At 36.4% G+C, this 13,012-nt stretch overlaps 1 protein-coding gene across 1 annotated transcript in view; it reads right to left on the bottom strand.

Annotated features, from left to right (window-relative positions):
• Positions 1–999: 999 nt before the first annotated feature.
• The window catches only part of LOC105487501 (hyperpolarization activated cyclic nucleotide gated potassium channel 1), a 440,263-nt gene continuing 428,250 nt past the window's right edge, over positions 1,000–13,012 (bottom strand). Inside the window, exons 7-8 of the mRNA XM_011750962.3 lie at positions 5,771–5,935; positions 1,000–2,660 (exon numbers count right to left, since the gene is read on the bottom strand). Of these exons, the coding sequence (XP_011749264.1) occupies positions 1,771–2,660; positions 5,771–5,935 (1,055 nt within the window). The 3' untranslated portion in view covers positions 1,000–1,770. The remainder of the gene's footprint in view (positions 2,661–5,770; positions 5,936–13,012) is intronic.

Here is a 13,012-nt window from a genome sequence, read left to right as displayed (position 1 = left end):
TGTGGGATGCATTAGGCACAAATGATTACTAAGGGAGTTCTTTGAGAAGAAGCAGGTGCTCACAGATCATGGAAAGAGTTAAGAAAATAGACAAACAATGCTCACAGACATTCAACTTTACCCCTGCTTTCTGCCACCATGTCTGTACTATTTTCAACACATTAAAAAATGACAAACCTCCTATCTAAGGGCTACATTAGTCACCACATGCCTTAAAGTTTACTAACCATTTAGTTACAATATACATAGAGCAAAATGTGTGTTCCCAAACAGACGTGATGCTGTATTGAATTTATTTCTTTAAATTAACACCATAGTAAATTACCAGCTACAGTGAAGACATAGACAATACTTAACTCCAAATCAAGCTGTGGTTTACAAATAATTATTTAAATAATAATAGCAATAATATTAAATAAAAGTGAAAACCTCACTTCTAGACTTAAGTCAGAGATCCAAGTCAGCCTTATAGGAATTATAAGAGAGGCAATTAATGAATTGTTATGCTTTTCTAGAAACGAGAAATACTGTAAGCCTTTCCCTACAATGGCTGATTTGAACCTATTTTTTTTTTTTCCCCAGAAGCATGCAGGGACTATTTTCAGATGCTTGATTATGGCAAGAAGAAAGAAAAATAATGATTTTTGGTGTAATACAAGCAAGTTGTAGATTCGAGCATACAATTTTGCATAAAACATTGCAGGTTAAAATAATATTGTAGGTTTCAAGCCATTGCATTACAATTGAATAATTCTCACAATCAGATTTTGTGAAATTTAAAACTCTAAGTTTTGAAGTGAAGCGATAAAACTAAACTCTTAAACAATGACTTTTAGCTTCATACAACACAGAATAGCTATTTTTATTTGGGTTGAAAAAGTTATTTACAACTAACATTGATCGAGTCTTGGTAAAAGTCCGATAACACATGAAGACAAATATTAATTTTCCCTCATCTTTCTGAAAGATCAATGAACATGTTTTAGGTTAGTGATACTCTTTTCTTTTTTTCTTTCTTTCTTTTTTTTTTTTTTTTTTTTTTTTTTTGAGACGGAGTCTCGCTCTGTCGCCCAGGCTCGAGTGCAGTGGCGCTATCTCTGCTCACTGCAAGCTCCGCCTCCTGGGTTCAAGCCATTCTCCTGCCTCAGCCTCCGAAGTAGGAGGTTAGTGATATTCTTAACAGTGGCAATGCTAGTCTCCTACAGTGGCCAAGCAAGTAGTGCAGTCTTTAACCTAATTCGAAATTGAAAGCACCGAAATACAATTTAGATCTATAAAATGGGATTTGTTATTTAATTCTTCATGATTAATGATTAACAATTTAGATGCACAGTCACAGCTAATGAAAGAAAGTTTTGATTGGTGCTATTTGCTAGCTCATTTGAGTTGCCTTTTTTAAAATCAGTTTTGTTTCCATTGAATCCAAGAACTCTTCATAAAACAGAGAAATATACATATCAAAGGACTTAAGTAAAAGTAGGTTAGAAATAAATAATCTTACAACAACATTTTAAATCCTCTAATGATTTAAAGAAAGGAAGACATATAACACTGAATGCTAAACAGGTCTTTTGACCCTCTCTTGAGAATTTAGATATATATTTTATAGTATATGTATATATATTTTACATTTCACGTGTAGGCCAGAGCTGTCTAAAATATCTCTTCATAGTAGGCTAGAGGGATCTATCAGGAGATAGAATAAAATAAGATCTGAGTATAGTCTCAGTTTATGAGAGTATTTCTTTCTGCTTTGACAATCAGCAGGGATCATAAATTTGAAGCAAATCGTGGCTTTTCTGCGTCTGGGTCTGTGTTTAAGACTGAGGAAGACTCTCTCGGAAGAGCAGCTGCTGGTGGAGGGGGTGCTGGAGGGACTCCTCGGTTGGGGGGGATGGCTCCCGACGACATCTGTCGGAAGAGGGTGACGCGCTGCGGGACAGTGCTCCTGCCCCCTGCCTGAAGGCCCGTTCCGGGGACCGCCGTCACGGGTTGAGGGATGGAGGCCAGGGACTCGCCCACAGTGGGATGAGGTCTGGAAATCAGAGTGGACACCTCATGGGGCAGCGAGGGCTGCGAGGCGGAGAGGGGCCTGACTTCCCGGGTCAGGTTGGTGTTGTGAAGCGCCTGCGTGCTCTTGTGCACTTCGTTTTTCGGCGTGGAGCTGCCAGGTGTCTGTGGCTGCGGAGACGGCTGCTGTGGCTGAGTCTGCGGCGGCTGGGACTGCTGTACCTGCTGCTGAGGCTGCTGTTGCATGAGTGACAGCTGGGAGGCGGTGGGGGAGGAATAGTGGAAAGTTCGAGCGGCCAGAGGGCTCTGTACAGGAGGGCTGCAGACGGCGGTGGTGTAGGAGCAGGGTGAAAGGATGGCTGATGGCTGGGGGGTCTGTGTGCTGGGACTGGGGGAATGCAGGTTGCTGTGAGACAGGCTGGTCGCTGTGTACACTGGTGGAGATTGTGTCCTCATGCGGGAGGTCGGGGTCATAGTTGACGATGTGGAATTCAGGGTTGTCATTTGAGGATAATTGATGGGAGCGATTGCCTGCACCATCTCCCTGTCATGTTTCACAATCTGCTTGAGGATTTCGTTCTCCTGATTGTTGAAAACACCAGTGTTCAGATCCTTCTGGAACTTTTGCAGAAGAATTGAATTTTTCTTTCCTGTCAGCAAAAGAAAGATAGGAACTTAGAAAGCCTACCAATGACTGAAGACAACGCCAAGTAAGAGTGGCTCCTGAAAACAAAAGTATAGCTGTGCTTCGCAGGAGAGGTTTAAAAAGCCAGTCACTCACCTTTACACACCAAATAACAATGTCGCTCCTACCTTTCACACTTCCTGTATTTCTCTGGGAACTCTTACCTTCTACTCAAGTTGAACGGCCTGTAATATGGCGAAGAGCCACTTTACAGAAGACAAGGAAATATTTAATATGAGGGCCACCTTGAAGAATGGGGGAAGAAAGGGTTTTTGGAATAAGATGGGCTTGGAATCAACATTTGATTTTAAAGTTACTTTTTCAAGAAAGGACCATGGAGATATAAGCGAGAACATTTCAACACTTACTGTGTGATAGGCTCTCTACAAAAGACCTTAGGTAGATGATTTTATGTAACCTGCAACCCTGTCAGGTAGGTGTGTTCATAATCTCATTTTACCTGAAAGGATATCAGGACATGAGAAGAATAAGAACAGTGCCCAAGAAAACAAAGAAAACATGGTTGGCAGGTTAACAGGGCTGAGAAAGACCATACACACAAAAAAGTGATAGCACATCCTTACTATGGAAAATGAACCAACTGCCTCTGTCTCATCTGGGTGCTTGCTAGAAACTCAGCCTCCTGGGCGTGACCCCACTCACTGAATCAGGTGCTGCATTTTACTAAGATCCGCAGGTGATTCCCAAATGCAAATCTGAGGCGGACTGTATCAGGGCCGCCTTTGCTTTCGACCCAGGGTCCTACACCAGTCCTTCTCAGTCCTAGCTGGATATTTTTCTTATCTCTGGAGCTTTAAAAAATACTAACATCCACTTGTTCCCTACCAATTAAATCTAAATAATCAGACATGGGCTCTGGATTTCAGTAGTTTAAAAGCAAATTTCCCCAGGGAATTCTTTTTTTTTATTTTAATTTTTTTTTTAAAATTTTTTTTTATTTTTGAGACGGAGTCTCGCTCTGTTGCCCAGACTGGAGTTGCAGTGGCGGGATCTCGGCTCACTGCAAGCTCCGCCTCCCGTGTTCACACCCTTCTCCTGCCTCAATCTCCTGAGTAGCTGGGACTACAGGCACCCGCCATCATGCCCTACTAATTTTTTGTATTTTTAATAGAGATGGGCTTTCACCTTGTTAGCCAGGATGGTCTTGATCTCATGACCTTGTGATCCACTCGCCTTGGGCTCCCAAAGTGCTGGGATTACAGGCATGAGCCAACGCGCCCAGCCTCCCCAGGGAATTCTTAAATGCAGCCAAGATTGAGACCGATTTTATGATCTTTCCTCTTCTGAATGGTTGTTGTGAGGACCAAGGGCATAGTGCATTGCAGGCTCTCTCTAATACCTCAACACATTTTAGCTCTTCCTGCCATCATCTTCTGAGTGGTTTGCAATACTAGACAGTCTCTGGCATAATAATGATTACAATCAATAGTAGATTGGTGAAAGAAGGGGAAAGTAGTGACTTTTCTATGGTATCACTGATACACTAATACCCAAGTGAATATGGTAACTGAAAAGTGAATCAATTTGCAATACTGCTAAATAAAGTAACACATTAAAAGTAACAAAGTATATTTTTGAAAATAAATATATGTTGTAATTTCATTGACTGCTGGGAATGCAATCATTTTAAATGACTGCCAGAATAAATAGTTACCTCCCCCTACTTACGGACTGTCCTAATTTCCCAAAGAACAAAATCTCCGACATTAGTAATAAACATAAATACTATTTAGCATATTTGCTTAACTAACTGCAGCTTACATCTATATGCAATGGCCACAAAACCGAGAAGCATAATGTTTCTTTCTGATTACGTGATTAGTCAAAATATCTTAATCTAAGTATCTTTAACCTTGGGAAAAATAATGTAACTTTTAATACACTCTTACAATTTTATAAAGATCAAAAATTCAATTTTTTAGTGCTTATTAGAAATTGCATTGCCAGTATTGATTACAAACCATTTCATGTAAATATTGTTATAAAAATTAACTGCAGGCTGGGGTGGCTCATGTCTGTAATCCCAGAACTTTGGGAGGCTGAGACGGATGGATGATGAAGTCAGGAGATCAAGACCATCCTGGCCAACATGGTGAAATCCTGTCTCTACTAAAACAAAATATTAGCTGGGTGTATATATTTTTTTTATATATATATATAAATAAAATAGCATATATATATATGGTAGCAGAAAAGACTTTAAAATATGTTGATGTTTGCGAGCTAAAGCATCTATGTAGGGCATTTCTATCAAGGCGTTTTTTTTTCTGCTTGAGTCTGTATTACAAACATTTTACTATGTCTCTGCTGAGACTAATTTAAGTGTGCAAATTTTCAATTCCTAATATAAAGATAAAATGTAAAGTTGACCCCAAAATACAAAAAAAGTGATAAAACTTAGTTTGCAATATAGACTCATATTATCATAGTTTTAGTTCTAGTTCAAATTTTTGAATTTTTATCATTGCTTTTTACCTGAAGTTTCAAATTGTTTTGGCTTCAGTCGGGAAATCAGTTTGTTTACCTAGCAAAAATAGACATTAATAAATAAACCTAGAATACTTAGAGGAGATAGATAGGGACCCAGATCTCTCAAGAAATATGGCTACAGCTAATTGCTATTTCTACACAAATTAACAAGTAAGCTATAAACTGGCATGTTGGACACTTTTTTTTTTCTTTTTTCTGAGACAAGATTTCACTCTCTCTCCCAGACAGGAGTGCAGTGGTACCATCTTGGTTCCCGGCAACCTCCACCTCCCAGGCTCAAGCAATTCTCCTGCCTCAGCCTCCTGAGTGGCTGGGATTACAGGCGCACACTACCACACCCGGTTAATTTTTGTATTTTTAGTAGAAACAGGGTTTCCCCATGTTGGCCAGGCTGGTCTCGAACTCCTGACCTCAAATGATCCACTGCCTTGGCCTCCCAAAGTGATATCATTATAGGCATGAGTCACCACTCCTGGCCGCATTTGGGACTTATAATTGCAAACCTATATTATGCCATGAGATTAAAACTAAATTTTATATAAAGAAGGTAGAAAACTAGAGTACCTATTCGATCTAGTCGGTCAATGGCAACTGTCTCAAAGGCTCTCCTCATCATTGGATATTCCTCCAGGACCTCGTTGAAATTGTCCACAGAAAGTGAGTAAAGACGACAATATGTATCAGCTCGAACACTGGCAGTACGACGTCCTTTGGTCAGCAGGCAAATCTCTATAAAAACAACAAAGAAGAATGACTTGTTTGATCATTTTCTTTTAAAAGCCATTAAGGCTTCCCACAACTTAAGACACGTCTCATGGTGTGAAAAAACAATTATTAGCAGCATTTTTTATTATATCAGCAAATTCCTTCTGACAATTAAAAGTATCCAACTGACAACATTCAATCTTAAAATAATGTTCTTTTTTAAAAAAAACAGTTGAGACAGCCGGCTGCGGTGGCTCACACCTGTAATGCTAGCACTTTGGGAGGCCGAGGAGGGTGAATCACAAGGTCAAGAGATCGAGACCATCCTGGCTAATATGGTGAAACCCTGTCTCTACTAAAAATACAAAAATTAGCTGGGCGTGGTGGTGGGCGCCTATAGTCCCAGCTACTAGGGAGGCCGAGGCGGGAGAATCGCTTGAACCCAGGAGGCAGAGGTTGCAGTGAGCTGAGATTGCGCCACTGCACTCCAGCCTGGTGACAGAGACTCCATCTCAAAACAAACAAACAAAAAACAAAACAAAACAAAAAACAAAACAAAACAAAACAAAAAATCAGTTGAGACTTTTGGTTTAAATGGAAGGTTGAAACACAGTATACCTTATCCTTCCCACTACAATTCCCTGAAATAAGAAATAAAAAAGAAACAAAAGAGATGCAGAAAATGGAATAAACCGTCCGCAAAGGAGTTGAAAAAAGAAAGGGGTGATGATTTAGAAAGAAGATTTTATGAATTCTGGAAGGTAGCAAGCAGACGGTATAGTCTAGACAGAAGCCAAAATGAGTCCAAACATTGGCTTAGAAAGTCCTATGATCAAACAAAGCTAGACCAGAGGTTTAGATATATTATAGGCATGTCTAATGTAGTTTGTATATTCCCAATGAGATCAGTATGAAGAAAATGATATTTCACATGTACAGAGGGACTCTCTATTTAAATGACTTTTAAGGGTAATTCCTTACGGAAATTTAGATTTCCAAAATATGGTAAACAAACATTTGCAAATTTGGATTTCATTATTGGCCAGCTGAAGTTATATAGCTATTGAGATAATTTTCCATTTTGTTTTCCAAAAATTACGATTTGAACTACCGTAGGCTTTGATTATTTTTAATTTGGAAATAATTTAAACATTTAGCTTCAAAATAACAAATTTGAAAAAAGAAATGATAGAAGTATTTCTACAATTTAGTCACCTAACAAAAGGAAATACAGTAAATATTAAATGTCTAAATTCACACTCTTGAGCTAATTTAAATAAGTCCTATTTATGTTGACAAACATTGTGAATAAATCATGCTGTAGACACTATGTACTTGATTGATGTTAGAACTGAAAATATGAATCAAACATATCTACTTTTATATGACATTCTGATAGTAAATAGAGGCATTATCTTAATACGGAGTTCATTTGAATACAATCTGGTAAGAACAATGTCACATATATGCAAACTCCAAGAATACTAGAGAAGGACATGTGAACCAGTCTGAGAAGATAGAGAGCATTTTAGGAAATGTCACCTAAGCCATCAATTATGCTGTCTGCTGTCATTCATGTCGAGATTGTAATGTTGTAAACCTGCTAAATAATATTGTGGAGTCTGCATGTTTGCATGTTTTTGTGCCTGAATGTGTGTGTATGTGTTTGTGTAGGAAAACAAATCTATTTTGGTCAATTTTAAAGCAAATTACCATACCATGAAATTTACCTGCTACTATAATATAAACAAGGTAATTAAAAGAAGCATTTTGAATACTACTCCAAAATTAAATTCCTAAAGTACTAATGCCATATTATTATAATTTATGATTGCCATATTATGGCAAACAAATCTAAGTGTCAGTTTCAAATCTTGTGTAGAATGTTAAATGAAAGAAGTAAGACATGAGAAGCCACACACTGTGTGATTCCGTTTATGTAAAATATCCAGAAAATACAAATCTGCAGAGACAGATAACAGGTTAGTGGTTGCCTGCGGCAAAAGATGGAAAAGGAAATTAACAGTAAGTGGGCACAGGAATCTTATCTGGGTGATGAAAATATTCTGAAACCTGATTTGTGGCGATGGTTTCATACTTGGTAAATTTACTTAAAGATATTTGAATTGTATGCTTTGATGAATTATATGTGTAAAATATGTCATATTACAGCTATACAAAGTGAAAAGAAAAATTAGTTTTGTTTTTATTTTTTATCCTTATACTTACTAAATTTTTATTTGAATTTATTTTCTCTTTTCTGAACTCTTTCTCTTTACTGTGGAATCATTGTTTTATCTCTTTTTCTAGGTCTTTCTCTGGTGCGTTGAATGTTTTCTTTCGGTAATCTATTGATGTCCAATCACATTTAAAGACAAGAAACTCTGGTAATGTTGCAGAATTTGTTAATTTAAAGTTTTTCTTTAGGGTAAATAGGTGGGGAGCTTGTCCTCATATTTCTCTAAATACCAGAATGAGGAGGGCTTTACTTTAGGCCACTGACATCTCTCTTAACTGTCCTAGTTCTCCCTCTCATTCAATTGCCTTATAAAAGAACCACTGACATTTCCCTCCGCCATCCTCAGATACATGGTTGGCTACAGACTATTCTGCAACATGGAGGGAGGGATGTCTCATACCTACCATCAGCATAAGTCACCCACTTTCTGTTCTGTCTTCTGTGGTCCTGTTGTTTCTTAACTAAGAGGCTGTTTAGTATTCTTCCAGGACACCTGCTGTCTCCTTGTCTCCTGTTCTTTGTACATATACTCCATGTTCCCTCTGCTTTCCCTTCAAGGTTCATCAGTAACCACCAGCATACATTTAACTGCAGGCTACAAAATACCTGAATAGCATTGGTTTATCCAATACATTAATGTCATTATATTACAAAACAAAATTTGGGAGTAGGCAAGGCCAGCATTTGTTCAGCACTTCAGTGATGCCAAGGCACTGTGCCCGCAATACTTTGTTTTCTTTGGTCTTCTTCTCATGATCACAAGTTGATGGCAACAACTACACACATTCATATACTCACATGACAGCATCCAAAGTAGGGAGACAGCAAAAGACTTTCCTCATATATTTCTTTCTTTTTATTGTGAAGGCAAAAGTTGTGCTACAGTTTCTTAACTTACTTTCTCTAGCATTTTATTATCAGAACTGCATCACGTGGCCAGCCTTAGCTGCAAGAAAGGATTTAAAACTGAATATTTGGTAAATCGAAATAAGGCAACTACTGTTAGTCATTGAATTAGGTAAATACTGGTTTAATCCCTGAAGTAGTATATGATGCCAGCCATACAAGATTTTATTAACAAGAAAGGGCCATGGTTGCTGGCTACAGAACCCATGTTATCTGACACTTCACTCATATCTATTTTCTGTCTTCTAGAAACATGTTCCTCTGTCTCATCTCCTGGTTGCTCCCAAATACAAATTCATGCATCAGGTTACTTTGTGTATTTTATTCTTTTACTATTATTAATTGGGTCTCTGTAGCAGGAAGAGATAAAGGCATGTCCTGGGAATCATCTTAAATAAGAAATGTATTTGTCGTATGCTTAGAAATTACTTGTATTTATTTTTACAAAGGGCATGTGTTTATATACTATATTTAGTTTTTAAAAACAAGTTTAAAAACTAGAAATAAGAATATAGCTATTCTGAGTATGCACAGTCATTTTAGAGATATGTTAAAAACAGATTTATTGGAGCATAGATATAAGTTTATTCATATTTTTTCTAAACCATTATTTACAAATTATTTTCTGGCCCCTGTCATCTGATGATCTCATATAATGAATATATAACATATGTATCATATGTTACACAGTATAGGTATGCATTACTAAGTAATCATGGCTTGAATCAGTTAAATATTACCATTGGTAAGAAAACAAATTATTCAAAGAGGATGCTTTTAAAGTACTGTTTAAAGTCTAATGAAGCAATGTGTATGTGTGTTATGAGCTCTTAACCCAAAGGTTTTCTATATTGCCATCTCAGTAAAACTTAGATGTTATTGCTCAGCAAATCTTACCTCTTCATTACATTTTGCTTAAAAAGATAATGTTCTTATTTTACCTTTTGTAGTTTGTGGGATCAACACTGATATTCTAATTTGGTGTTTCTTGCCAATAAATGAGGTAGAGTGCTATTTGGGGCATTGTCTGCAGCAGTAATGTTTGGTTTCCTGCTGATTCAGGTATACACATACATACACACACACACACACACACACACACACACACACACACACACACCACACACACAGTTGCTTGGGCTATTTTAGGGATTCTTTTTTTGGTGTAGTATTGACCTGGGGATTTAGAGTCCTGTGTTAGTCTCAGTCAACTTGCTCTTGTTTGTGAGAATTAGACACATATTTATATTCTGTGGACTTTATTTATCAGTGAAATGTAAAACTCAGTTAAGTCTCTAGAGTTTTGTTGTCCTTAACTCTGTAACTAACTTAGACTTCATTCAACATTTTATCTCTAAAGTCTCATTAATCTTTATATCTCCAGTGCCTACATGATAGATAGTAGGTGCTTAAAGTTAGCTGACTTGAATAATTGAATCAAATAGCAACATGCTTGATGAAATAAATGATTTAATCACCTACAAAAATTCCCTTTTTACTTAATGTGACATATTCCCCTATGGAGAAACTAAGGGCTAAATATAGACTTGCACAACAAAGTGCCTTCAAAAGTTATATAAACAACTTTGTTCATTACCAAGTCAAAACTCATCAGCCATTACCTTGCTGCATGTCCTCAATAATTTCTTAGTGAGAAAAAGAACAACTGAAGGTTATTCATGAGAGGAGAAATAGCCATTGGGAAGTATGAAAAACACTTAAAATAATCTCTTCTTTTAAAGCCTCCATACTCTGTTTCTAGTATGAATAACAGAATTAAGAAATGGCACACCCCTAGCAATGAAAAAAGAGTAAACTTTCTTATCATAGAGGCTTAGATTTCATGAATTGAATGTCCAGATTCAATATGCATAGAGCAGGTGCTTCTCTGTGAAATGATTTTCTCTTGATACAATATTAAGTTATTTTGAAAATCCACTTATTGAGTAAATACAGCCCTTTGTTAGGTGTTACAGAGGTTTTGTGTATTTGCCATGTCTGTGTGTATGTGTGTCTTTGGTGGGGATGGGTGGTGTTTAAATAAAGGACACAGAGAGAAAAAAAACAATTTAGTCATCTGTAGCTCATACTATCATAGGTACCTTAGAAATTATGTATGTATTAGTTTATCACTATTTCATTTTATTTTATTCTGCTGAATTTCTATTTCCTAAGTAATGGGTTTATCACTCTAGCTGGTTTAAGACATTTTAAAGACAAAAACTGTACAGTTACCTTATAATATCCCTCATAGTGCCTGCTACATTGAGTTTCCAGCCCAGGCAAAATGATTTAAAAATGCTTATGCATACATCAATTACAGTGAATAAAGACAAAACCCACACTAAGTTATCTTCTTAAGTTTTGGATGATATAATATTGGTTCCCCTGCTAGGCATCTTCCCATGGTAATAGAACTTGCCAAATATTTTATGTACCTTCTTCTAGGAACATAATACATCTCTAAGGTTTTGTGCAATGTTTATAATAAAGAAAATTATCTAGAAGATTTGGTCATTTTTTTTCAATGTAGACATGCCTTTACTCATCAGGCAGAAATTAACTTACCCATGTTGATTTCATGAAGCAAAAAAAGTTAAATAGAAAATAAAATAAAATTGGACTCCCAAAGAACAAACTGAGTGCAGTTTACAGATGCAAGCTTTTTAAAGATTGTCTTGGCATACTTTCTAGAATCTGTCTGTTCCAGCTTTTCTGCTTTTTTCTTGTTTGTATACTCTCTGAGAGCTCAATTAAGAACTTCCCAGTGGTGTAGTAACTGTTGTAAGAATCTTGGTGCAAATTTACTTGGGTAATAGGTCCCTTCATCTGGATGCATATTTATATATTATAATAAATTGTAAAAGTAATGGGGACTTAGCATATTAATTTTAATTTGGTAGAATTTTCCTGGTTTTCTTTATAGGGCATTTATGAATGGCTAAGTAGTTATTTCTCCTAGTTAAGATGAAAACTATTGGTAATGCATCCTGTCATAGGAACATAGACAAATCTGTTTCCAATTTCAATTTGGCCTAGCACATTATTTGTATACCTTTAATAATCCTTAGGATATGAAACACATCAACTTCTCAATGCTATTTTTGCTGGCATTAGCTAGCCCTGATTATAAACATGTAAGTCCACCTGACATTACTGTCACCTATGTAAACAGTCATTTGTATAAGGTAGGGCAAATGGCTTCAAATGTTTTGCAACTCAGAAATATTTTCCTGACCTCTAAAACTGAACTTGACATTGCAGTGACACAGAGCTAATCAGGAACTCATGACAGAAATGTCTAAAGTAATGTGCTTAACCTGAGCTTCTAGAATTTATGGGCAAAACTGTACTTAACTTTTCATAGTAACCTAAACAAAAGCTGCTTCCTTCGTTAGTAACTGATACCATGAAATAAAAGTAATTCTCTGCTGTGCATCAAAATATTAATTTCCTAAAAATTATTTAGATTTCTAATTCACTGTTTTATAATAATGTGCAGGAGAAAATATCACTTTTTTTGCTTTCTTTTTGTCTTTGTAGACTTTCTGTATTTATACTAGTGAACTAGTAAAACACTGCCTCTGTATGGCAGAGGAGATGACAACATCTGGCTTAAATCATTTTGCATATCATGTTTGACTGGTAGAAGTACTCTGGGTATCAAATAGATTTTAATAGAAATCAAAAGAAGTTTAGACTAGGATAGAACATTAAATAGATGCAAAATTTTCAGTATTTGATTGATTTTTTAGTATAGTATTTTAATGCATTTCACATTTTGTACAATCTTCTGAAACAGATATTGAATACAACACATTTCTAAATATAGATATTATAAAGAAGGTATTATTCATGTATAGATATGTTCTAATAACCAGAATACCCAATTTTTCATTTTACTAAAGGTATAACTGGTCATTTCAAGTCACACAGATACATTCCTAATTGCACAA

This window comes from Macaca nemestrina, chromosome 6 (assembly GCF_043159975.1).
Source record: "Macaca nemestrina isolate mMacNem1 chromosome 6, mMacNem.hap1, whole genome shotgun sequence".
In the NCBI taxonomy this organism is placed as follows: Eukaryota; Metazoa; Chordata; class Mammalia; order Primates; family Cercopithecidae; genus Macaca; species Macaca nemestrina.
This window is presented reverse-complemented; position numbering and strand designations above follow the sequence as displayed.